General features: G+C 40.7%; 2 protein-coding genes across 2 annotated transcripts in view; both read left to right on the top strand.

The window, feature by feature from the left end:
• Positions 1-6,536, top strand: part of LOC116041154 (cadherin-23-like) — a 107,917-nt gene extending 101,381 nt beyond the window's left edge. The window contains exons 22-25 of the mRNA XM_036001440.1: positions 1,284-1,412; positions 3,399-3,584; positions 4,312-4,556; positions 6,171-6,536. Coding sequence (XP_035857333.1) covers positions 1,284-1,412; positions 3,399-3,584; positions 4,312-4,556; positions 6,171-6,201 — 591 coding nt within the window. The 3' untranslated portion in view covers positions 6,202-6,536. The remainder of the gene's footprint in view (positions 1-1,283; positions 1,413-3,398; positions 3,585-4,311; positions 4,557-6,170) is intronic.
• A 5,322-nt stretch (positions 6,537-11,858) lies between these two features.
• LOC116041162 (dehydrogenase/reductase SDR family member 13) lies at positions 11,859-23,183 on the top strand. Its single transcript, XM_031287053.2, has 5 exons — positions 11,859-12,105; positions 16,006-16,124; positions 18,018-18,141; positions 19,264-19,590; positions 22,610-23,183. The coding sequence occupies exons 1-5, from the start codon at positions 11,979-11,981 to the stop codon at positions 22,867-22,869; spliced, it is 957 nt and encodes a 318-aa protein (XP_031142913.1). The 5' UTR covers positions 11,859-11,978; the 3' UTR covers positions 22,870-23,183.
• Positions 23,184-27,007: the final 3,824 nt, after the last annotated feature.

Below are 27,007 nucleotides of genomic sequence, written 5' to 3'. Positions count from 1 at the left end.
TTGAATTAAATGTTTTTTCCATCAACTGGCTGATTGTATATCGCCCGATGTACGGTATGTTGGACCCTGTGTTGTTTCAGCGGGTTACGTGAATGAAAAAAAGAACAGACTCTTATTCAGTCCTCTTATTTAATAACAGCAACCAAATTAAACTGTATAATATTTATATAGTGTATGAAGTGAATATGAAATTTGTGAACGTTTAAAAAAAAGAAAAATCCATAAATTAAGCATGTGATCTGTTCATATTCATTCCGCCCATTAAAGAATCACAATCAAAAATCATTAAAATCCAATTGATACCAACCTTCTCACTGAGCTGTTCCACCGCAATTGTCGGGCAACTGGCTGATTGTATATGGCCAGATGTACAGTATTAAGTACAGTACAGTGAATAAATTTTTTTTTTTTTTAATTCAGTCATATTTTTTAATAACAGCAACCAAATTAAACTGTATGACATTCATTTACATGTTTCCATAAACTGTATGAAGTGAATATGAAGTCTGTAAAGGTTTTAAAAGCTTTGCTCTTTCCTCTCCCTGAGCTGTTCCACCACTTTATGTCCTCTCTCTCTCTGAACTCCCCTCAGTCTGCTCTTATAAGCTCGGTGACACAGGTAGGCCACACCCACCCCAGCCCGGCGGCCAATAAAAAAACAACAGCTGGATTGTAACGTGACACCTTTGTCCATGATTGTTCCGTCTATGGTCTCAAGTCCGAGATGCTTGAGATGGTTTTGTGTCATGATTATCCGTTCAGCACTGCTTGCAGGTTTCCTCCATTTTGCATTAACAAAGAGCACATTACTGTAATTGCCTACTGGTTGGAGCAAAAGAAACTGCAATGGATCTCAGTGACTGTACACTTAACGAATGCCCCTTGATGGAGTAGAAGGCAGGGTCTGTTACTTTTATACACTGTACATTTAGAGTTTGGACCGCTAAATACATATTAAATATCATTGTTTTACATACTTGAATAGCAGTTATAATATTTAATATGAATTGACATTCCAAGGGGAAGGTAACTAGTACCACAATAAGTACTTCCATAACCACTTTCACAGCACACTTGCTTCTGTTCATAGCTGAAGGCAATTTCTAAAGCAAAAGGACTTAAGGTGTCATCATGTAACATGACATCAGCCGAGGCTAGGGGGAATGCCATTAGTTTTGCAGCTGAATTCAGTTTCAAGGATTCTGCTCAAACTGAGTCTGTAAAATGACCGCAAAATGTTTAAGTCTTCCAGTTGAATAGTTAAACTGTTTCTTTACTAACAGAAATACCCCAAATACACTCTGGTGGTAAAGGCAGCAGACATGTTGGGAGAAGGATTGACTGGAGAAGCAAAAGTAATCCTTACTGTCACAGATAGCAACGACAATGCTCCGGCCTTTACTCAGCCGTCGGTAAGTACAACATACTTTTGACTGGAAATTCACTATTGGCTAGACACTCTCTAGAAGAGAAGTTCTCCAATCATAGCTTAGCAACCATAATGTCTGTCAACCATCTGTCAAGCTTCAGAGTTCTCACCATGCTGAAGCAGTGTCCATGGGGCTGAAGTAAGAACTATAGTCAGTGTTGTAATTTTTTAAAGTGGAGGTATTATGCTTTTCCATATTTTCTGTCATATCTACGGTGTTATAATGTCGGATTTTCATGTTAAATGTGGCCAAAACTTCAAATAATGAGGAAAACATATCTTAGAGAAATTGCTGTGAGCTACACCGTTCAGATTTCCAACTGTTCTGAACGCTCCGGTTTCAATAGGTTTTCTACTCTTGGCTAGGTGTCACGTAACACTTAGTTGGCCTTCTCCGGCCTTCTATGATTGGTCATCTGCTCCAGACAGACAGGACTGGAGTGTTTTTTTTTTAGCTATTGCGGTGTTAACATTGTCTAAACACAGTACTTCTTTGTTCCATTACAATCCACGTTAGCCTACTGCTAACGATTAAGTAGCTGCATGCCAGATAGCTGTAATCTTGGTGGCCAATGCTGTTCATTTCTCTCTAATTTCGGGTCACATTACTGCTGGGACATGTCCGGTTGTGTAGTATATGTTTAAGAAGCCTCTTTTCATGGTACAGAGTCCTGCTATATACTCTGTTGCAGTAGCTCCAGCTGCTACCAGTGAAACAAAACTGGAGCAGAGAGGATATTCCAGAAAACACGCTTGCCAGTTAGAGCCATAGACTGTATATAAGAATGGACCAACAGATCCCGTTGCTCTGGACAGAGACCAGTGAAGGCCTTTAGAAGCACTTTTCCGGTGAGCGCTGAACGTTACTGCGCAGCCTCCAACTGAGAGAGACGATGTAAATGTGACGTGAGCAACGTGTCTGAAAGTTGGAAGTCTTCTGGTAGATGTGCCAAGAGAAATCTCAATCATTCCCAATCTTGCAGAGACAGAGAGTGTAGGTATATGTAAGGAGATAACATGGACACAGGCTAATTATTGCTAACTAAAATGCTAGTTAACATTAGTAATTACACTTAAACAGCTAATGTAAGTCTAAACTGCCTGCAAGCTTCTCCTGTACTATACGGTAATTCCTCTACTATGCGACAGTAAGTCGCGTGGTTATGACACAATCGTTAGCCTAGTTTTACAAAAACGTCTGCTACGGAGCCATAACGTGAGGTACAAGGTAATGGAGCCTTTTATACATTGTCGTGTTTCTTTAGAAATAAACAATGGACAAATAAAGTCTTTAAACGCTTCAGATGTAAAGTTATTCGCTGTCAAAGTGATGCCAAAATGAATGGCAGTCAATGGAATGCTAACGGGGGGTGATCGCTTTGTAGCATCAAAATGGCGCCATAGGAGATTCGAGCTCTGAAGCGAAGCTTACCCCCTTGGTTAGAGCAGACTGGGCTTTGTCGAGAGGGGGGCTTAAAGAGACAGGAGCTCCAGCAGAGCATCTCATACGGAGGGTGAATACAGGTCCAGCAGCCATGGGCAGCATGAGAAAAATAAAGTCTTTTTTGAACATTAAAGCATGTTCTAGTACAAACACAAAATACAAGTATGAACCTGCAAATGCTATATAATATTTCCCCTTTAAGAGGTGGCTTTAAAGTTGACCATTCATAAACTGCTAGTTCATCTTCTTTTAACAACGCTAGTCACATGTAACAAAAAATTCACACTAAAAAGATTGGATGTTGGAAGGAAAGTTTAAGCACATTTTTGCTTAAAGTGAATGAGTGACCTATATTAAACAGAGAATCCCCCAGCTGTACAGGGAAGTAATGAACTAAACTAAAATGATGCACATCATTACTGTAAAACAGGGTAAAAAAAATGTCATGTTGAACAAGCAACAACAGAAACATTTTACCAGTCCTTGTTTGTTTCACTTTTAACACATCCCTTGCATTCTCCCCAGTATACGGCAGCAGTTGATGAAAACAAAGTCAACGCTCAGATCTTAACGATGTCAGTAACAGACGGTGATGAACCACATTCTCCAGCCTGGAACGCCAGGTTCAGTATTGTCGGTGGTGATCCTGAAGGACTTTTTACCATCGAAACAGGAAGTAACAACCATGAAGGAATCATTTCTACTGCCAAGGTAGGATATTAACAAATTTTTTATTAAAGTGCTCATATTATGCTCATTTTCAGATTCGTCATTGTATTTAGAGGTTATATCAGAATAGGTTTACATGGTTTAATTTTCAAAAAACACCATATTTTTGTTGTACTGCACGTTGCTGCAGCTCCTCTTTTCACCCTGTGTGTTGAGCTCTCTGTTTTAGCTACAGAGTGAGACATCTCACTTCTGTACCATCTTTGTTGAGAGTCACACATGCAGTACCTAGGTCAGGACTACAAGCCAGTCAGAAGCAGAGTATGAGGGCGTGCCACACTAGCAGCTAGCCTAGGCGAGCATTATAACGTGTTACAAAGTGACGCACGTTCATCAAGGAAGTAAAGGCTGGACTACAATAGAGCTGTTTGGAGCAGTTTGTGAACAGTGTTTTCTGTTGGAGATGGTAAGTCCTTTGGGCTTTTTCACTTTGTAAACCTTTTACATGCACAAAAAAGATATATAACACAATAAAGAAAAGGGAAAAAGCCAAAAATCATAATATGAGCACTTTAAACATGCCACAATATTAAAGTTGTGAGATATAAATGTTTGTTTTATTTTGATTTTCAGTGACCTATTGTCAGTTTAAAAGATAACAATCACTGTTATGTATTTAAGTAAAGAGTGAGAATTTGAGTGTTAGTTTTACAGCAGTATGCTGTGTCTGATAAATTTTGCTGCTGTGCGTTTCCTTCCATCCAACCAGGGTCTTGACTTTGAGAGGAGCAGCACGCACGCTTTGTTGGTTGCAGTGGAGAATGAGATTCCTTTTGCTGTTCCACTGCCCACTGCCACCGCCACAGTGGTGGTGACTGTGCAGGATGTCAATGAAGCTCCAGTCTTAGATCCAGTAGAGAAGCATGTGGTAAAACGGGAGGCCCTTGCTGTTGACAGTGATGTGGTGCGGTACACCGCTTCTGAACCAGACACTGGACGCACACAGAAAGTCATGTAAGATCAAACTCAAGATTTTTATTTTGATATTGTATTTAAACGCAATATTACAGAAGGTTAACAAAGAGTGCATTCATCATTAAAATGTCTCAGCCTGCAGATGGTGACTGTATTACTGGGGATAAAATATAGGAGTAGCTGAGATTTTAGTGACTGTGATAAAGTTTGTGTAGATGCTGAAAATCTTACAACTTTTAATTTCCAGCACATCCTAGGTCAACACTTTGATACTACTAGGGCTTGGCGGTGTATCGACTTTTTAAGGTATATCGATGACTTTAAAAAATGCATTACATGACCAGCTTCTTCTGTAGGCACACACCCACCCACATAAAACAAAAAGACCACCGTAGACTAACAAAAGGTGAACTAAAGAAGAAGAAAAAAATCATGTAACGGAGTACATGTGTGTGTGTGTATATATATATATATATATATATATATATATATATATATATATATATATATATATATACACACACACACAGACACACACACACACGCACACACACAAGTCCAAGTAAATGAAATAAAAATAAAAATAAAGTTTGCTCTTCTAAAAAGACAGAAAAACCAGTGACACCAGTCACCAAGTAAACATTAACAATGTATCAAAAATTAAGATAAGATGGAAAAAGTAAGTAAGTATTTTAAGGTATTTTTTATATGTTTTAAGATAAAAATGGCTACCACATTTAGTCAAAGGCTGCAGAGTTGAGAGAGACATTGTATCGTACTTTCTCCATATGTAACAACTTGGATATCTCTGCACTTGCAAGGTCTTACAGGATGTATAATCCTCGCTTTTCCAATAAGAATATTTCGTTTAGCAATAATTATGCCATAGTGAACAGTCTTATGATGTAAGTGGTTCAACACTTTCAAATGACAGTTCCCGCTGAGAACCGCAGTACATGGGTCCAGTACATTATCACAGTCATATCTGTGTGCATTCATGTCCCAGTAATTGCTGTTACTAACTTAGCTCTGGGGTGCTTATTCCCCGGAGTCCTTATGTTTTCCTTCAATGAGGTTGGCACCTAAATCATGGTTGCAGCTGCCGCTGTGTTCCTGGTGTGCACTCTGCTACGCCGTGCTACACCCTACTACGCCCCTGCTATGCCCTGCTACGCCCTACTATGTCCTGCTACGCCCAACTATGCCCTGCTATACCCTACTACGCCTTACTACGCCCTGCTATACCCTACTACGCCCTGCTAAGCCACACTATGCCCTGTAAGGCCCAACTACGCCTGCTACGCCCTTCTATGCCCTGGTATGCCTTACTACGCCCTGCTATACCCTGCTACACCCTGCTATGCCCAACTACGCCCTGCTATGCCAAATAACACCCTGCTATACCCTACTACGCCCTGCCTTGCCCTGTTACGCCCTGAACTACTACAACTACTATTTCTGGTCATAGTTCCATTATCTTTATTGTGACGATTATTGCCACTGTTCATCACACCCCCAAACGGCACCGGCAGATGCCCGCCCACCAACAGCCTGGGTCTGTCCGAGGTTTCTCCCTGAAAGGAAGTTTTTCCTCACCACTGTTGCACCAAATGCTTGCTCTTGGGGGAATTATCATTTTCCTCTTTATTACAGAAACGGTCATCGTCCTGAATTTAATCTCTGAGCAGTTGAAAGTACACTGTGGTCCTGAGGGTTGCAGACAACGAGGGCATGGAGCCTATCACCCCTTTAAGGGAAAATCCAGTTAGCCAGCCAACGCCAAATCACCCTCTGAGGCTGTGGGCAATGAGATATCAATAAATGCTTTTTAAAATGTTCAATTTGTTGTTGAAATGATAAGTGTCTATTTAGTTGACATCTTTATCACATTATAATGTCAACACGCTTTTTGGTGCTATACCTCCAATGGTACTTTATTACCAAAGCTTTGTTTTTTATCACTATACAGCATATATAATCTGCTTAGAAATATTGAATAGGATGGAACACAATGTAATTCTGCTAAATAAAACATCACATTCATTATAAGTTTCACTTGTTTTCATTTTACACAAATTGTATATCTGAATAAAATACACATTTTCTATAGATTCAGTGTGACACTTTAAAAAAAAAATAATAATAATATTCCAGTGGTATCAGAATATCGGATAGTCGTCATGGAAACATTAATTGGTCATGTGACAAGACCTGTGTTCGAAACCGCTTGTTACGGAACGGCACAGGAGGTGGAACCCAAAAGCAGACGAAAAACACAAAAATCAAGATTAAGTGTTTAATGAGTGAAATATATACAATAATTGTGCTGGTGGCAAAAAGGAGGGTTGTGTCGAGGGAATCCAGTGGTGAGTGGTGGGTGCAGTGCGCTCTCCAGAGCATGCCCAGTGAAGTGGTGGCGTTGACCATGTGCTAGGCCTCCTCCAGAGTCCAACAAACAATTGAGTTTCAGTCCAATCCTTACAGAGAGAGAGAGGAGCAGGCGGGGTGAGCAAGCAGGCAGGCAGGCAGGAGTACGAGCAAGCAAGGCAGGCTGCAACAAGAGATAAACACAGAATACTTTAGCTACACAAGCTAAAACACCAGGATAACAATTAACACAGGGAGCCAGGAGTGCAACTATACAACACTGGTAGACGGTACGATCTGGCGACAAGTGGATCACAGAGCCAGCCTTAAATACTGCAGGAGGTTGATTAGGGAATGAGCTTCACCTGGTGCCACCTGCCAGCTAAGCCGCGCCCACAGCTCACAGTAATTGGCACAGGAGGAAGGGACATGAGAGAAAACAAACAAAAACACACAGAACAAAAAAAGAAGCACGGGCTGCCATGATGACATCATGACACCGCTCTCTCACTCACTATTCCCTATATATATGCCTATATTCCCTATATATTCCCTATATAGTATTTATTAAATAGTGAACTACATAGGGAACAACCAAACAAGATTTCGGACACTCACTGAAAACATTGTTGCGTGATTTCCGTCAGGAGATGCGCCCGTTGTTTGTGTGACGGAGGCGGGTGCCCCCAGCATCATGTAAACAAACTGAAACAAAAATACTTCTAATACGTCCCTAAGACAAACCGAGCACTCAGGAGAATAGTAAAAGGTTGTATATATGTTGCATGTTACATTGTGGTATAATATTCAATTCAATTCAGTTCAATTTTATTTATAGTATCAAATCATAACAAGAGTTATCTCGAGACACTTTACAGATAGAGTAGGTCTAGACCAAACTCTGTAGTTTACGAAGCCCCAATTATTACAGTGGTTGCCTCAAGAGCAAGCATTAGCAGTAGCTATTGCGACAGTGGCAAGGAAAAACTCCCTTTTTTGTTAGGAAGAAACCTCGGACAGACCCAGACTCTTGGTAGGCGGTGTCTGACGGCACCAGTTGGGGGAGTGGTGAATGGTGGCAATAATAGTCATAATAAAGATAGTGAAACAGTGATCACAATGGTAGTCATAGTAGTTCATGTCATAGTAGGGTACAGAAGGGCGTTACGGGGTGTAGTGTGGCACAGCAGCCTGGGTGGACGCGGTTGGACGCGGCAGGATGCAGTCGGACACTGCGGGGAATCGCAGAGCGTAGCAGGGTGTAGTAAGTCCATAGCGTCAGCTGCACCCAGGACCCCGGTGTAGGTGCCACCCAATTCCAAGGCGATGTTCTGGGTGAAGAAGAAGCAAAGGGACTCCGGGGAGAAAACTCCCGAGTTTGGGAGTTATACCAAGATGCTAGTTTCCTTTCCTTCATCATCTTCTTTTTGATAGGAGCAACCAAGTCTAAAGTAGTCCGTAGGCAGGCCGTAGCACCGTCTACAAAGTTATCAAGTTGGGAGGGACTAAAGTTAACATAACGGTCCTCTGTTATATTAAGGCATGACACTGAGTTAAGTGCTGTTGGAATATCTTCCTTAAATTTAGCTATAGCACTGTCAGATAAGCATCTAGTGTAGAAACTTTTATTTAATTTCGTATAGTCTGGTAGTAGGAATTCGAAAGTTATTAAAAAATGGTCTGATAATAAAGGATTCTGCGGAAATACTATTAAATCGTCAATTTTGATGCCATATTCTAGCACAAGGTCGAGGGTGTGATTAAAACAGTGCGTGGCCTTATGCACCCTCTGACTGAAACCAATAGAATCTAGCAGTGAATTGAAAGCAGTACTAAGGCTATTGCTGTCAACGTCCACATGGATATTAAAATCACCTACAATAAGTACTTTGTCTGATTGAAGGACTACGCATGATAAAAACTCTGAGAATTCAGATAAAAACTCAGAATATGGACCTGGTGCTCGGTAAACAACAACGAATATAATTGGCTGTACTGTTTTCCATGTTGGGTGTTGAAGATTAAGAACAAGGCTTTCAAACAAGTTATAATTTAGTTTAGGTTTAGGATTAATTAACAGGCTCGAGTCAAATATGGCTGCAACTCCCCCTCCTCGGCCTGAGCCTCGTGGAATTTGGGTATTATTATGACTGGGAGGAGTGGCTTCGTTTAAACTAACATATTCGTCATGGCCCAGCCAGGTTTCGGTGAGGCAGAATAAATCAATGTGGTTATCTGATATCAATTTGTTTACCAATAATGCTTTCGATGACAGAGATCTAATATTGTGGGGATTGTTTTTGAGGAACGTTGTCATTTGGCCGATCCAGGCAGTGTAGGCCACCGGACCGTCTGACTACCGCATCCCTCAGAAGCTTTCGCCACGCGGTAGCAATCGTCTTCCGTGACGACGGCTGGTCAGTCTGCTTTGAAGCGGGGCGAGCCCGGTGAGCCGCATTGGCCGTCACCGGCTCCGACTCCGACAAGGCATTGAAGCGGTTGGAGAGGCTGAGGGCAGGAGGCGATGGAGCCCTACCCGAGGCTCTCTTTCGGCCGCAAACCACCTCAGTCCAGGGTGGCTTGATAACCGGTGTCGAGCAGGACGATGGGCGTGGGCAGGCAGCTGGGTCCCATGGCGCGGTATCCTGGAAGGCCGCCGAGAGAGGTGAGATCCGGAGCGACTGATTATGAGCCACGTCCAAGCAGGCGGTTAACAAAGCATCTTTGGTTTTTAAGTCCTCGGAAAGCCGACGAACATCTTCCCTGAGGTCAGCAATTTCTTTGTTTGTATTATTGAACAACGAGGAAATCCTGAGGGGGAGTGGGGACTCGCCAGGTGTAGAGGTTGCCATGAAGCTAGCGTTAGTTTAGCCGGTAGGCCTAGTCTTGATAAATTAGCGTGAGGCTAATACTTACTTACACGTAAAAATGTATCTTTGGTTTTTTTTAAAAAACACTTTATTAGTATAATAAAAACTAGGCGATAGAGCCGACTGTTAGGTAGGAGGTTGAAGGCAGCTGCCGGCTGCCTCGTCCCCGCCGACTGCTGTCGCTTGTGGATGACGTAGGTACGTATTGTGGAGTAAAATGTAGGCTACATCATATGCACACTCAAATTAGCAGTGCATTGTGGGTGCTTTATAGTGGACTTTATAGTGAATGAAATGAACTACTAACTACTAACTACAAAATGGCGAACACACTATATAGTGCACTATTTCCGTGATAGGGAACGGTTTTGAACACAGCCCGTGCCCCTCTTCTAGCCTTGCCACACTGTCCCTATACAATTGATGAATGAATGTATATTTGCAGCACACCACAATCACTAAATGGAAGACAGCCATACAGTATGATCTCACATTTGTCTGGCATTCAGGGTTCATCACACACACTTTGGCTTCAACACCAGTCAACAGACGTTACAGCAATAAACTTCAAACTTCAAAAAGCTCTCAAACAAACAAACTTTATTCTTAATCATCACACACACACAGTAAAATATAGTGAAATTCTATTTCCTTTCATTTATTCATTTTTTTATTTATTTATTTATTTTAAATTACCTTTAAATGATCCCTTTAACCAGTGGTGTAGTCTACATGATACGCAGGTTTACGCAGTATACCCACTAAGAAAGCTCCAGGATTTCCATATACCCACTTAAAAATGCCCAGTGACACGCAACAACATACTTTCCATTATAATTTTAATATATTTTGAAATGTCATCTGTGTTTTTCATCTTCACACTAAATAAAGGTATTTCCACTGTAAATTGGTGCATAAAAGTGTGTCAGAATGCAGGAAATGAAGTCGTTGGTGCTTAAAACTTCCCTGGGGGAGGACACCCAGACCCCCCACTAACCCCTAAAAAAAGGTAAATTCTAGCCAATATAGTACAGTATACCCACTACAATACATTAGAATACACCACTGCCTTTTACCCACTGACATATGCTTTTATCCCGCACCTCTCCAAAGGGATCAACTTTTTTTCAACTTGGTTGATCGACATCAGAGTGCATAGATCGACTATACATGCCTTGCAATATTGACCGGTCAGAAGATTGCCAGAGAACTGAGGAGCTGAGCAACATCTCTGTAGTCAAATCAGCCGACGTTACAACTGTAATGCACCCATAATGTTCTCTTAATACAGCCATGACCTAGCTATATACTAACATTTATGGTAAATGTCATCGAGCTGACAGGCAGAGCTAGTGACGGACTTGGCTAAGTTAGCGCACATCATGCATCCATGATACACATGTGACTACGTCCGGTTTTCAAAATAAAGTGTTAAGTGTAGGCTATACAAAATGCATATACGGAAATAAGGTAATTTGGATTAAATTCACAGGAAGTAGGCTATAGAACATGACATGTGTTCCTTATGACAGTCTTAGAACAGATGTCCTAAACTTAAATATATAATTAATTGTCAGAAATGATGGAGGAATGTTTTTTTTTCAGCACCACTGTCAGGAATTATTCATTTAACTTCCTTTCCAGCAACATAAACAACAGTAATTCCCCTCACAATGTAGTGGCATTTTACTTTTAATTCATTAGGAACACTGCTGACATGTTTTATACTTCATTTTAAGACACAATTAACAACCTTTCAGTCACAAGGTGAGCTGCAATCCCTTTCTGGCACGTGGAAATCTACATATTACTGGTTCCAGCCTCAAATGTTTTCTCACAAGTCCTGAATCATTAGGTCTTTAAAATAACTTCAAATGTTCTATGCTGCTACTACTAATATGCTATTCCCTAAATACATCTAATATAATTGAGTAAATGTTCTTTTGTTGGCCTAAATTCACATCAAACTATTAAAGACCACATTTGGCAATTGCTAAGGATCTTTGATTTGCATTTAGAGCAGCCCAGGTTATTATGGCATTTCAATTCAAATGTAGCACATTGGTCAGCTAAATAATCATTCTGTGAACTCTACTCCAGCATAGTAGCTAGGTTTGAAGATACAGATTATTAGGCATTCTACAGAGTTTATTTTGAAAGTCTTGAACATGGTATTGCGTTTACGAACTTGACTGTAGCCTACTGTTGCTACTTCAGTGCAGCGATGTCTGCGTTGCTTTGCCTCGTAGCTGGAGCACTTTGCTTTTATGTGATAGTGTATTACGGTGTATTCAGAGGCGCTAGGTGCTCCAGTTTAGTGAAGCTGAATGGGAAGACGGCCATTGTTACAGGTAACGAGCCTCACCTACTACTGTAGCTCCTGCTAACATGTAGCTTCATTCAGACTCTCAGCTCATCTTCATGTAAACAGTAGGTGTGTCTCTAAAACACTTCCCCAAATGATCCTGAGTGTGTCAACGCTGTACCTTTCATTAAAGTTAGCTAACTAGGTGACGTGATAGGCAGCGCCGGGAGTCCATTAATTACCTGATAATGGAGACATTAAAGGGCATTAACTCGCTTATACCATGGTCCATTGCACCTTTTAAGACAATTAATATATTAATTTCATGCGTTTTGCAATCAAAATCTAAAGTATTTTCAAATAGTCTGTTTCCCTGCAACACCTGAAGGTTTCACTAATCCCTGCAAGATACATTCCCATCCCAAAAGGTTCTAATGCAATGGAAACGATGTTCACTGCTAAATACTGTTTTCAGTAAATAGGACGGACCTGGCAACTGGAGACAGTAGTAGTCCGCTCAGCTCCCAGCCAGAAAGCTTACGCTATGCTAGCGGGATTTGATAAACCGTAACGTTAAGGGTAATTTTAAAGTATGTTGAACAACAAGACAAGCTAGCTAGCCAGCCATTTCACGGTCTCCAAAACAATATCAGGACTGCCAAGAACAAATGCGAGTTGAACAGCGAGCGAATGGTAATGAGGGATGCTCGCTAAAATGTGAAACAGTAAATTGGCTGTGTGGTTTAGAGGGGCTACGTCTAGCAGCTAATGCGTTAGCGCCATCTTGTGGTGTTCACGAGACACTGCAGGACAACACAATTGTAAATAAAATATTCAGTTTATTATTTCTTTTTAATCTATCCCAAGTGCTATCTTAATCTTTCCTCTTGATCCAAGCATATCAACTATTTTAGTGTTTTTCTATATTTCATTTAGGATTCAGATATTCTAAAGCTAACCTAGATATTTTGAAGTGTGTGTTATAGTGCGTCCAATAAACCCACCCACATCTGTTTTCAGTTATTTGAATATACTACCTAAATTTGTAAGGGAAATGTATCTCCGAAATGAAGAATTAATCCAACCACATACGTTTAAAATATGTAATATTTTACATACAGAAATATTATGAAATGAGTGGAGTCCAGTGTTGATAAGCCCATGCATGTTCCCAATATGCCCTCATAATTATTAACTCTTAATTCATCTTTGTATACCAATATTCCTCTTCTACCACGATACAGTGTGCTGGGTGCTATAGAACAATGTAGAGCTGCAAACATTAATAGATTAGTTGTCAACCGTAAAATTAATCAACATCAATTAGTTGATTTGAGTCATTTTATTATTTTTTCAGAAAAAAAGTCATAGGTATTCTGATTCCAGTTTCTTAAATGTGACTATTTTCTGGCTTCTTTATTACTCAGTTACAGTAAACGGAATATCTTGAGTTGTGGACATTTGAGGACATCATCTTGGGCTTTGGGAAACACTGATCCACATTTTCACCATTTTGTGACATTTTAGAGACCAAACAACTAATCGATTAATCCAGAAAATAATCCATAGATTAATCAACAATGAAAATAACTGGTAGTTTGCATCCCTAGAACAATGTGTATTTTAAAGAACTAAAATTGTTTTTAAATGGAATGCTGATTGTATAATCTCAATACCAAATGTATGAAAACAAGTAATGATTGGTTCATACATGAGCTCTAATATTCCGTTATATGCAATAAACATAAAATGCCAGTCTTTGGAATGACAGGTGTCATTGAGTTCAGTAGGGGTGCACGATTCAGAAAATGTCACGATTTAAAATCGATTTTTGATTAAAAAATTATCCTCCTATTTTTAAAAAAAAAAAAAAAAAAAAAAAAGGATTCACAGTATGTAAATGTAGTTACTTTTCCCATGTGATTGCAGTAGACATACAATTTAAAAGAAAAGAAACACAACAAATGAAATGTAGTTTGATATTATTTTATATGTCTTCATACTAAAATAAAAACTTTTGCAACTAAAAACTGCAAAAGTGCCAAGCTTTGGCCAGCTTTCAAATACATTTAAAGGTCCAATATGTAATATATTCACTGTAATAAATCCAAAAAAATGACCCCAATATCAGATATTAAGGAAACTTGCTAAGTTGAAATACTATCTTTTCTGACAACAATGCTAATGTCAGTATTTTCTCCTTTTGAAATTTCCGTTCCGTGACGGAATTTCTGTTTGTGTTTTGGCCTGTGTGTTATCAACTGCCCAGTTTGACAGCCTGGCCGGGTTGCCAGATATACCTGTAAAAACGAAAACCCAGCCCGCTACAGCTGTAAGGTTAGTACAGCCATAAAGCAGCAAACAACGGAGATTGATTTTACCCGACAAAAAAAACGGCATGTTTCTAGTAATTGCGTGACCAGAGACGTAACAAACCCGTCTGGGTAAATATTGGAGATGTATTTGAAAGATGGAGACAGCTTAGAGCCCAAAAGGACGCAGAGTTGGCTAATTTCCTCCTGAACAGGTAAGCATTAGCTTCAGGCTAATTTATCACAGCTACTAGGGACGGGCATTTTATGTCATTTCAACATTTGTGTAGCTACTCACATTGAATTATATAGCTAGAGTACCCGAGTTGGTTACTCGCAAAAACTGTTGAGACACAGCCAGTAATGTGATCCCGACTGGTCCTGGCTAACGCCGCCATGCTAACCCTGCTAACTGCTAACGTTACCGGAGGACCAGGCAAGCAGCCATGGCTGTTTACAGCGTTCAGCGGCTGTAGCCGACAACGGTGAGTTATTTGAAGCCAAGAGAGGGGGGCTGTAAATCTGGAAGAGAGGACTGTGAGTTTGCAGTGTGTTTAGCGATTGTTGCCGTAATTCTAAGCCAATAAAGTGTGTTCAGTCGGGTGGAAAAGGACGGCAAGGTAGTGGTATTTTTAGCGGTTCCTATCGTGATTCTAAGCCGAGGAAGTGTGTGTCAGTTGGGTACAGAGCTCCACGTGAGCACAGGCTTTTATGACTGTCAGTATAGCCAGCATCTAACGTTAGCTACTCCGCTGTGCTGTGGAGTAATGTCTGGCTATGTGAGACAAGCGTCTAGCAACATTGTTGGATGCGCCGGTCTCAGCCTGGCAACCAATGTGAACTTCGAGTCTGGGGAGGAGGGGGCGGGGGAGACGACTCTCCAGTATTTTGAATTTGTACTGCAGTAACTATTTTAAACACTAGCTGTCAGTATTACATATTGCACCTTTAATTCAAGTATAAAATAAAACTGTTAAATAAAAAGAGCTTTTCGTTCAGAGTTCGGTGGGAGTTTAGAGCATTGAAAGAGTGCGTTGCTTGACTGGCATGTTAGGTACTTTAGGTTGTTGTTCGTCCACGTCTTTAATGTTAATCTCCGGGTGATGCCGTACCATGTGAGTTCTCAAGTTTGTGGTTTTTCTAAAATACTTAACTTTCTCTTTGCAAAGCCTGTATATAGCATGATTCCTATCAAGTTCTGTCTTCCCCTTGAGGTTATAAAAGCTGAAATGTGCCCAAACTCTTGCCTTCAATGAGGATGGAGCAGGTTGAATAATTTTTTTGTGAGGTTTGCCATTGTTTGCACCGACTAAACTACTTCTGCTGCACTCGTTCTTCTTCTGATTATGACAAGAGTGCCCAGGTGTCAGTATGAATTTGACGCAGCGCCATCTATGGGAATGGCGAGCTAAACTCATTTCAGGACAATAGTATACACGGCATTACAAAATGAAAAAAAAAAAAAATATGAATCGATTTTTAGAATTCTATGAATCGATTTTGAATCGGTAGAGCTTGAATTGCGATATGAATGTGAATCAATTTTTTTGCACACCCCTAGAGTTCAGCATTGCTCCTTGTTGTCAGTGTTTTGTTGATTATTATGTTTGTGAGTGAGTGGTTTTCCTGCACAGGAAGCAACACTGGCATCGGCAAGGCCGCGGCTCTGGATCTGGCAAAGAGAGGAGCCAGGGTGATCCTCGCCTGCCGCAACAAGGACAAAGCTGAGGCTGCTGCTTTTGACATTCGTACAGTAAGTACTCTGACAGTTAGAGGCTGTTCCCTACTCCACACACAGCACAGAGAATTCCAATTCAAATGTCAGCTGTTCTGATCCAAAAGGTGTGACTATAAAGCATTTTGGGGATCGAACCGATACTGGTTTTTCAAGACCGATACAGATTATTTGTAGTTAATGAAACCGATAGCCGATATTTGGAACCAATATGCATTTACAGTGAAAATGAAAATCTTTAAATCAAAATTAAGATTTTGTAATGTTACAAACAACAACACAAAACTTATTTTTTAAATGCTTTAAGCAATTATTTAATAATTATAAACTTTCAACATAATCCACAGTAAAAGATACAGATAGTGTTGTGGGCGGGACATTAAGTCAGAGGGACAGACACAGAGCTGTAGCTAGGGCTGCACGATATGACCTCAAATCAAAATCACGATTAATTGCACATTTTACCTCGATAACGATAAATGAACGATAATGTAATTTTTGGGTGATTCAACGACGGACACTGCGTTTATATTTTTCACTGCCTGTTTTAGTTTTTAGTTTACTATCATAACCCTGGTCCCGATATACTCCAAAATCTGGACTTTCTTTAGCCTCCCCTATCCTAACCACTGATATAAATGACAACATGATAGAAACCCCTCTCAAACAGTTCAACTGCACCACTAACTGTAGATTCTAGGGCTGACTGATTCATCGTTTTCAAATGGAAATTGAGCTTTGAAAGAATGTGATTGGCTAATTGTGAAGACGGCGATTAATCGAATGTGCAATATTTAGTTGAGTGTTTGGTGTAACATTTATTTTAACATTTTTTATTCCTCTTTTCCTTATTATATTTACTGTTTTTTTTCATAAGATAAATGCTGGGATAATGTTACATATCACAGATTGTTTACAGAAATGTCCTATTTTCAGTGGCGTTTTCATTTATTTTGTATAACTTTATTAAACATGATGGTAGAAGGTGTAATATGTAGATGCTGCTGTTGAACTGAGGATGATCCAACATTTCGGTTTATAGGAAAGTACTGATATTTTTTATTGGAATAGTGTTTTTATTATTAAAACTTTAGCTTTTGTGATAAATGTTCTGTGTTTGACTGTTCAATCTTCCATGCTTATTAAAAGAAAAACACTTATTTCTGGCAATTCATATCCACGTTCTCATCCTTCGTAAGAATATAGAGCAGTTTTGATGGTGTCTCATGTTATAATGCTCCAAGACGTGTTTTATCTGTTACACAGTGAATATTGAACTTTAGCTATAGTTTAGCTAAAAAACAAATCGCAAATCGTAATTGCTATATCTGGCACAAAAATTGTAATTAAAATTTTTTTCCCCCCAAATCGTTCAGCCCTAGTAGATTCCAAAATGATCATACTGTAGGATCAATTCCTCTAAAATATTTCAACACAAACTGAACATTAGAACCTTCACGAAAGTAGGATTTATTGCTATTTTAGACTGCATTAGTTTTAGCTATCTGCCTCTAATAAAGTGTAGCATTCACACAGTTTCATAGAAGTTTTTCATAGCAAACACTTCCCAGGCCCAGGCTTTTGTTAACCCACAGTTAGACTTGCTCATAGCCCTCTGCACATTTCTACTAATGTGGAATGAAGTTGCTGTGATAATCAGGATGTGCAGGTGTTTTTTTCTAATCACTCTGACCACAGTAACTGTGAAATGACCTGAGCCTTCAGGAGACTGCACGTTGTCCACTCTGTCAAGACCAACCAGACTGCAGGAAAACATTGCTTTCAATATATTCAGGTGTATTTTCAAAATGCAGAAAAATCAGCAAGGCAAGTTTTGTTTCCATCAGTATTGTTTAGTTCTGCCAGATATGCACATTACAGCCAGACTGATCCAGTGTGAATGTGCTTCAGGAGAGCGGGAACAACCAGGTGGTGTTCATGCCGTTGGATCTCGCGAGTTTCAAGTCTGTTCGCAGCTTTGCTGAAACCTTCCTGAAGACTGAGCCCAGACTGGACATCCTCATCAACAACGCAGGTGAGAATGTTTAAATACGGTGGAATATCCCTCCATGCTACGTTATTATTTTTACATCAAAATGAAATGCGGTGATGAAGGTCTGTTAGACTGAAAGCTCAAAATAAAGCGAACCATTGCATAGATCTAAGTGTGCGGATATCTCTTCTATCAGTTTGGACATGAAACAAAATGGAAAAGCACTGTTAAAGGCTAATTTTATTTTTCAACCTGGACCCTATTTTCCAATGCATTGGTGTCTAAGTGAATAATGTGAACAACAATCTTTGAAATTGGTCCAGTGTGTAACCGGCAGACGCGAACCGGGCTGCAGTGTAACCCTATAATTCAAATGGGCATCGTCAATTTCTTCCACTGAAAGGCTCAGATTATTATTCTAAGTGTCTGACAACATTATGGAAAGGACAGAGATAGACCTTTTTGTTAAAGAGTAAGATCCTTTTGTTTAACCAGAAACAGCTCCGAAATCACCATTACCAAACCCACCAGACTCCATTTAAATAAACAGTACTTTTAGCTTGTATAGAGCCAGCATATTTCCACATGTAAATGGGTGAGTTAAGGGTTTATTACAACCAAACCAGAGTGGTGATTGTTGGAACAGTGGAAAGATGAACCAAGACGGCTTTTGATAGTTTTATTTTGTTTTCTGTTGACTTTGAATGAAGTGGGTTTTACGATGATAAAATTACTGTTTATTTAAATGGAGTCTGGTGGGTTTGGTAATAGCGATTTCATGTTAAACAAAAAGGAACTTACTCTTTAACAAAAAAAGGTCTAACTCTGTAGGGATCCTTTCCATAATGTTGTCAGACACTTAGAATAATAATCTGAGCCTTTCAGCGGTAAAACAGCACTTTAAGTGGACGCAAATTTAAGGTGCGCAATTGCCCATTAACGTTACATTGTAGCTTGTTTCGCCGCTGCCGACTGCAGCGTTCTTGCTTAATACTGGACCAATTTCAGAGGTTGTTGTTCCCATCAGTCACTTGGACACAACAATATAGGAAAATAGGTAAAAAAAAAAAATGGTTACCCTTTTAAAGGAAACAATCTGACTTAACCACCACTACAGTGCTGTAAAATGGAAGCACACTAAGTGATTGAACCACTCTGTTTCAGGTGTGATGGGTCCAGGACATACTGAGGATGGTTTTGGCATGGCGTTTGGGGTAAACCACCTGGGTCACTTCCTGCTCACCAACCTTCTCCTGAAGCAGCTGCAACAGTGTGGTCCCAGCCGTGTGGTCACCGTGGCTGCACTTCTGCACCGCTTTGGCAGAGCTGACTTCCCTCTGCTGGCGTCCAAGAACGACTCGGTGTCTGCTCAGTCTACCTGGCACAACCTTCAAGCCTACTGCAACAGCAAGCTGTGTAATGTGCTCTTCACCAGGGAGCTGGCCAACAGACTGGAGGGCACCAGTGTCACCTGCTACAGCCTCCACCCAGGTCAGTGCCTTCTGCACATTTTATACAGGAATGTTGGGTGAGGCAACATATCCTGTGGCTGTTGTTTTCAAGGGTAACTACCGTTTTTTTAAACCTGGACTAGGGCTGCACGATATTTTGTTTCATCGGCTACATCGCATGCGCGATAGTCACATCGCAGGACGTTGCGATGTTGAACATGGATGTATTAACAGAAAGAGGGTGTAAGTCGAATTTCATTGAACAAACCACCCAAGGAAAAGAGTATTTTTTTCAAAACTAAAAAAACTCAAAATGCACTGTTCCAAATTATTATGCACAACAGAGTTTCAAAACATTTTATAGGTTGTAAAGAACTGAAAATGGTCATTTGCTGAATTTGCAGCATTAGGAGGTATATTTACTGAAATCAAAAGCTATTTCAATCAAACACATCTTAACAGGACAAGTTACATGTTAACATAGGACCCCTACTTTGATATCACCTTCACAATTCTTGCATCCATTGAACTTGTGAGTTCATGGAGAGTTTCTGCTTGAATTTCTTTGCAGGATGTCAGAATAGCCTCCCAGAGCTGCTGTTTTGATGCAAACTGCCTGCCACCCTCATAGATCTTTTGCTTGAGGATGCTCCAAAGGTTCTCAATAGGGTTGAGGTCAGAGGATGGTTGCAGTGGCCCCAGAAATACATGAAGACTAATTTTCAAACAGTCTTGCTTACAGATGAGTGCCGTGCAACCCTGGATGGTCCAGATGCATGGAGTAGTGGATAGTTGGTGGATGGCCACCATGTCCCAATTAGGCTGCGACGTCAGCAAGGCGGTGGCGGAGTCATGTTTTGGGCCGGAATCATGGGGAGAGAGCTGGTAGGCCCCTTTAGGGTCCCTGAAGGTGTGAAAATGACCTCGGCAAAGTATGTAGAGTTTCTGACTGCCAATATCTTCCATGGTACAAAAAGAAGAACCGTGCCTTCTGTAGCAAAATCATCTTCATGCATGACAATGCACCATCTCATGCTGCAAAGAATACCTCTGTGTCATAGGCTGCTATGGGCATAAAAGGAGAGAAACTCATGGTGTGGCCCCCATCCTCCCCTGACCTCAACCCTATTGAGAACCTTTGGAGCATCCTCAAGCAAAAGATCTATGAGGGTGGGAGGCAGTTTGCATCAAAACAGCAGCTCTGGGAGGCTATTCTGACATCCTGCAAAGAAATTCAAGCAGAAACTCTCCATGAACTCACAAGTTCAATGGATGCAAGAATTGTGAAGGTGATATCAAAGAAGGGATCCTATGTTAACATGTAACTTGTCCTGTTAAGATGTGTTTGATTGAAATAGCTTTTGATTTCAGTAAATATACCTCCTAATGCTGCAAATTCAGCAAATGACCATTTTCAGTTCTTTACAACCTATAAAATGTTTTGAAACTCTGTTGTGCATAATAATTTGGAACAGTGCATTTTGAGTTTTTTATTTTTGAAAAAAATACTGTTTTCATTGGGTGGTTTGTTCAATGAAATTCGACTTATACCCTAACGGTTGGTGACTTGAAAATTACACTGACTGTCATTTGCATCGACTATTTAGGAAAATCTGTGTAAAAATATAATTGGCATAATAATTTGGAACACGGTTGTAAGTGTTCTTGTTGCTAGTGTGTGACATGCAGGTCTGCATGCACAGCGAACCACCAATCACAATCAATGTTTATCAAACAAACAAGCATGCATGCATTATTAATATCATTCACTTTAGCCTGGATTAATAGTATTTTATTAATACAATGGTGTCATGTCAGTCAACTAGTGTATTAGTACCTACTTTCCCTCTCCAAAATCCCTTCAGAAGAGTAGTCACAGCGCTTACTTGCTTTGGTGTTTGTAAAGCATTAAAGTTCAACAAAGAATGGTTAGAAGAGCTATTTATGTCATATTGTAAAAATTAGTCTTTTTTCATATCGCAATATATATCACAGGGAAAAAATATCGCAATGTCAGTTTTTCTCCAATATCGTGCAGGCCTAACCTGGACCCTATTTTCCTATGTTTTTGTGTCTGATGGGAACAACAGTCTTTGACATTGGTCCAGTATTAAGCAAGAAACAAGCTACAATGCAAGTTAATAGGGCAATTGTGCAGCTTGTATTTACCTTCACAAAAGTTCTTTGTTTGCCACTGACAGGCTCAGATTAATATTCTAAGTGTCTGAGAACATTATGGAAAGGATTTCTAAGGAGGTCGACCTTTCTGTTAAAGAGTAAGATCCTTTTTTTTAAACATAAAAACAATCGCGAAATTGTGTTCGCTAAAGCCACCAGACTCCATGCAAATAAATAGTAGTTTTTGCATCGTAAAATACACTTCATTCAAAGTCGACAGAAACAAAATAAAACTATGAAAAGACATTTTTGGTCGTCTTTCCACTTTTCCAACCATCACAACTCTAGTTATGGTTGAAATAAACACATAGTTTACCGACATGTGAAATACGTTGGCTCTATACACGCTAAAAGTATTGTTTTTTTTAAATGGAGTCTGGTGGGTTTAGCGTTAGAGATTCTGGACGAGACGAGTTGAAACTTGCAACCACTTGCAATGCGCTAGTCTGCAGCGTTCTGAAACCTGTCAGTTTACATCAATGAGACGGTGTATCATCTCCATAGCAACGACTCTCTGTACTTCCGTTCTAACTTCTGCCTATATGGTAATAAATACGTAAACAGTCACTTTATCGCCTCGTAATATTCGTGTTCTGTGGGAAAGTACCCATGACAAAAAAAGTTTCGTAAAAGAATATTGACGTGATAATTATTTGCACGAAAGAAACCCCAGTGTGTAAAGGCCTTTATTCATAAAATGGACAATACCTTTCATAGACGGGTTTATCTGCTCCACAACTATATCAGTAGTTGCTCATACTCTGTTGTTGCTGGGGTATTATGGGCCAGTATGGCTGCCACTAGATGCTATTCTGTCAGATAACAGTAACCATGGAGCACTTCAGCCAAACCTCATATGTTTTGGTCATGTGTTCTTCCAGGAGTGGTCTCCACAGAGCTGTGTCGCTGTATGAGCCTCTGGCAGCAGCTCCTCCTGAAGCCCTTGGCCAAGCTCTTCTTCCTGGATCCAGAGGGGGGGTCCCAGACCACCCTGCACTGTGCCCTGCAGGAGGGCCTCGAGCCCCTCAGCGGACGCTACTTCTCCAACTGTGCACTGCAACAAGTGGGAGCCAAGGGACGGGATGACGCCCTGGCTAAGAAGCTGTGGGAAGTGAGTGAGAGGTTAACCCGTTTGTCGTAACAGACTAAATCCTAATCCAGAGAGATCGCTCGGTGCCTTATCAGAGACCTCTTCAGGCCTCCAGTGTCAGTGTCTTATTGTTGGTCTGGCTGGTGTCCTATGGTCTGATACATATATCAGGTAGTGAACATAAAGCAGTGCAATGTGTTACTATTTCTGTTATCTGCATAGCCTTACATATGTGCCTACTGTTGATTAAATAACCACAAAGATGTCATGATTGCATTTTCTTACTGAAGTGTTACTCCGGCCAGTATGAAGAAGATAACTGCTTTCAATAAATGCTCCATCAGACCAGAAAGTGGCCCAGCTAATATCCCTCCGGTACTGGGAATACATGGTGCTGGCAGCTTGGTGATGCAGTGACTACTTGCTGTCTTTGGTTTTAACTGGACAATACTTTAGCACAGTTAATTTATGGAAATTTATAGGGCTGGGTGATATGGAGAAAATCAAATATCACAATATTTTTGACCAAATACCTCGATAACGATACCGCAACGATATTGTAGTGTTGACTATTGGTGCTTTCACAAAATATTTACACAATGAGATTTTTGATAAATAATCATCAGTAATGTGGATATAATGACTAAGTGGGCAAAGACAAATAATAGAACAGTTACAACAGTCAGGTGAGTTCAGAAAGTAACATAACTTTACTGTAATGCAGCCTTTAAAACCAGGAAAAGACAACACTTATGCAATATTAAGATATTACAATATCCAAAATCTGAGACGATATGTAGTCTCACATCACGATAGCGATATAATATCGATATATTGCCCAGCTCTAGAAATTTATACCATCTACTTCTGTCTCACAACTGTCGGCAAACCATGCCACATTTCTCGTGGAGTAGGTTATACTATGACAGCACAGGCACTGTAATGTGATTGCTGATAGGTCAGACTGCCAAGACAGTTTGGTCAAAGGTACAAATTTACTACACCAAAGTTGAAATCAACATTAAACCTCAACACAGATTGACTTAACAAATCCTCTGATCTCCGGACGTGTTGGAAGCTATTCCTCCTCACGTTCCCCAAACCTTGTACTGCTGTTTGCAGTTCCTCTCTGTGAATGTCAGCAAGACTACGGAGGTGATGGTCGACTTTTGGGAAGACACAGGGAAGGAACTACCAACCTGCCAGGATCAACCGAGGGTGGACAGCTTCAGATCCCTCTGTGTCTACATCACAGAGGAGTTTCATGGTCCTCTCACGTCAACACCTCGGTGAAGAAAGCCTGTCAGCGTCTCTGCCTCTTCTGACGCCTTAGGCTGCATCTACACGGCTACGTTTTAATTTTTAAGCAGCGTTTTGAGACTAAAAGATCTCGTTTACACAAGAGTTTTAGCTCCAGTAGCAGAACTAATATCTGTCCATATTAACATGTCTGACAACACACATCAAATGACCATCCACATATACACCTGGGTATGTGTGAGCCGGTGTAAACAGGAAGCAGATTATCTCACGTTACTCTGCAGTTGAAAATCATGGATGTATAAGTGCAATATTTTGATTAAAGGCACCATTCACCAAGACTTTGGAGGACAGTTTTTCAAAAGCCAAAAGTTGTGTTCATTATTGTTCTCTGTGTGATTCCAATACATTTCTGTTTTAGTCTTTTCTTTTGTCTTTATAGTCACATACCAATATATACATTCATGTGACATCCCTGCAGCATACATATCCTGATAGCCCAGGTCGTCCTGAAAAAAAAAATGTCTATAACTTGATTGTGGCTTATGAGTTTGAGGTTATACAAGCATTATTACACAAGAAGACCAAGTGACCCAAAGATTGGGAAAAAAATGCCCTTTAGGGACTGTTTGTTATTTATTTCAGGGGCCACCGGAGGAGTTTTGGGATCTTTAGTCAAAATAGACCTGGCCCTCCCTTCACCAGCAATACATTTTGGATGACCCTCCAAAATGATATGGAAAAAAGGGATGACCTTCCCCAACAATTTGTTGATGCCTTCTGTACTGGTTTGCACTTGGCAAAGACATACAGATAGCCGTTGTTTTTTTTACAGCCACGATATATGTGACTAAACCTCTGCATTCTCATCTTACGCATCACACTCCTCTGTTATGGTGTGGTGGCCATTTCAGTAGATTTACTCACTAACAGTTGTGGAAACACAATAAGCATGGAAACTAAATGCACACTTCCTGCATTACTGCATTACTTCAAATACTAAGTTACTCCTCTAGTAAACTAGTATTCACATGAAATAAAACAATAAAACATTGAGACCATTATTTTTTCATCAGATGTCTTAGTTACAACATGATGGAGCTAGCAAAGCAGTTTTGTGTTTATATGTGCGAGCGGGGATTTATTCAGTTTGGGAAATCCCACGGTCTCTAAAGCTACAGCTCAAATTGTCTGACTGACTAAACAGGGAGGGATCCATCTGCCAGCGATAGGGGCCGAGACTGAGAGAGCTACATGGATAAATATGCACCAAACAAGCCACTTTGAAATGTTGCTGTTCTCATGAACACAAAAGTTGGGTAACCCTCCCCCCTAGACTAAAAAAAATTGGATGACCCTCCCCTCAACAAAGAATAAAAAGACATGACCCTCCCCTATTTTCCTCCGGTGGTCCATTCCATAAATACCGAACGGTCCCTTAGCCCTTAAAACAAGTCACTCAAAAAAATCACATCACTCAAAAAACAAACAGAATGACTGCATAAATCAGTGAATTATATGGGAAGTGGCTATTAATTGTAGCAGGTAAACTTGGATAAAACAGCAAAGGTATTGAGGTTCAAGTCAGCTATTAACCATTTAACAACACAAGGAAATGTATTTTCTGTATGGGAGGTTTGGATAACATCTTGTGAAAGGTGGGGTGTGCCACCCTGTGGACGGACTGGAAAGTCAAGAGATGGACTTGAAATAGGATTGGATACTCATTGCAGAAAGAAACAAAACATTAGATAGTAAGGATGACACAAACAAACAATAAGATGTGTTCGCCGATGAGACACTCCCAAATGAGGAAATGACAGAGTAAGTGCAGATATGTGATATTATGACTGTTGCATCTCTATGGTGAATTGACAGATGACCGACAGCAGGGCAGCCTCTCCAGTCTGCCAAGAGATCAACCAGCCATGCTGGGCAGGAAAGACAGAGCAAAAAGCCTAAAACTGTAAAACAGAGACCAAGGCTGCATCTCATAGCTCTTATTTGATAGCTCCTCGACTCCTCGGTCCTCTGCTGAACCGGAAGTTGTTCTGTCTCTCCTCGGTGAAGGGTGTCTCAAAGCTCTTATTTCTGGCCCGAGGACTGAGGAGAGATCATCGAGGAGCTATAGACGAGGATACACGAGATCAGCCTTCCTGGAAGCCGTGCAGCTGAAGGAGTTGCTAACTCCGCCCATACAGCTGACCTATTCATGTGACGCTTCAGAGGAAAGGACGTCTCATCCCTCTAAAACACATTTGCTCGTTTCCTCTCTCCTTCCGTGATTTCCTCGCGTCTCCCCCGTGCCTCCTCGTGGGGGGGACTAAAGCATGATTTATACTTCTGCCTAAAATCTACGCCGTTGCTACGTACGTAGGTACGTGGAGACATGAACCTACGTCTGACCCTACGCCGTAGCCTGGCGTGCACTTCTCGAAAAATGTAACAACACGTCGCAGCGACGTACGACGCTCAGCCTTAGCTGGGTGGCCTTGCGTTTCCCCCGACTCATTTCCTGTTTCTCCTTCTCCATAAACAACATGAAATCAAGGAGAGGGTTAACTTTTCCTGCTACAGATTTCCCATTGTGGTCAGAAAGCACAGCAGAGACACTTTGTTTCTCTCACTATGACTCTAGAGTCGCTACTCGCTCCGAAGCTAATCGCTTTCTCACTCGCTCTATCACCCACTCCCCACACACCACATGCCGGCTCGACGCACACACCAACGCACAAGTATAAACTTCAGGCCACTTACGTAGGCTACGGAGAAAGCTCTGCGTGGAGACTCCGCTGAACCATAAATCACGCTTAAGATGCGAGGAAGGGAGGCAAGTGGAGGACTCGAGGAGGCAATTTAAGGGCTATGAGATGCACCGCAAGACAAGTAAAAACACCCATGAGAACACATTTTTTTTGTTTTAATTAAC

The sequence above is a fragment of the Sander lucioperca genome, chromosome 5, assembly GCF_008315115.2.
Source record: "Sander lucioperca isolate FBNREF2018 chromosome 5, SLUC_FBN_1.2, whole genome shotgun sequence".
Taxonomy (NCBI): domain Eukaryota; kingdom Metazoa; phylum Chordata; class Actinopteri; order Perciformes; family Percidae; genus Sander; species Sander lucioperca.
The sequence above is the reverse complement of the archived record's forward strand: the minus strand, read 5'-3'. Positions and strand labels throughout refer to the sequence as shown.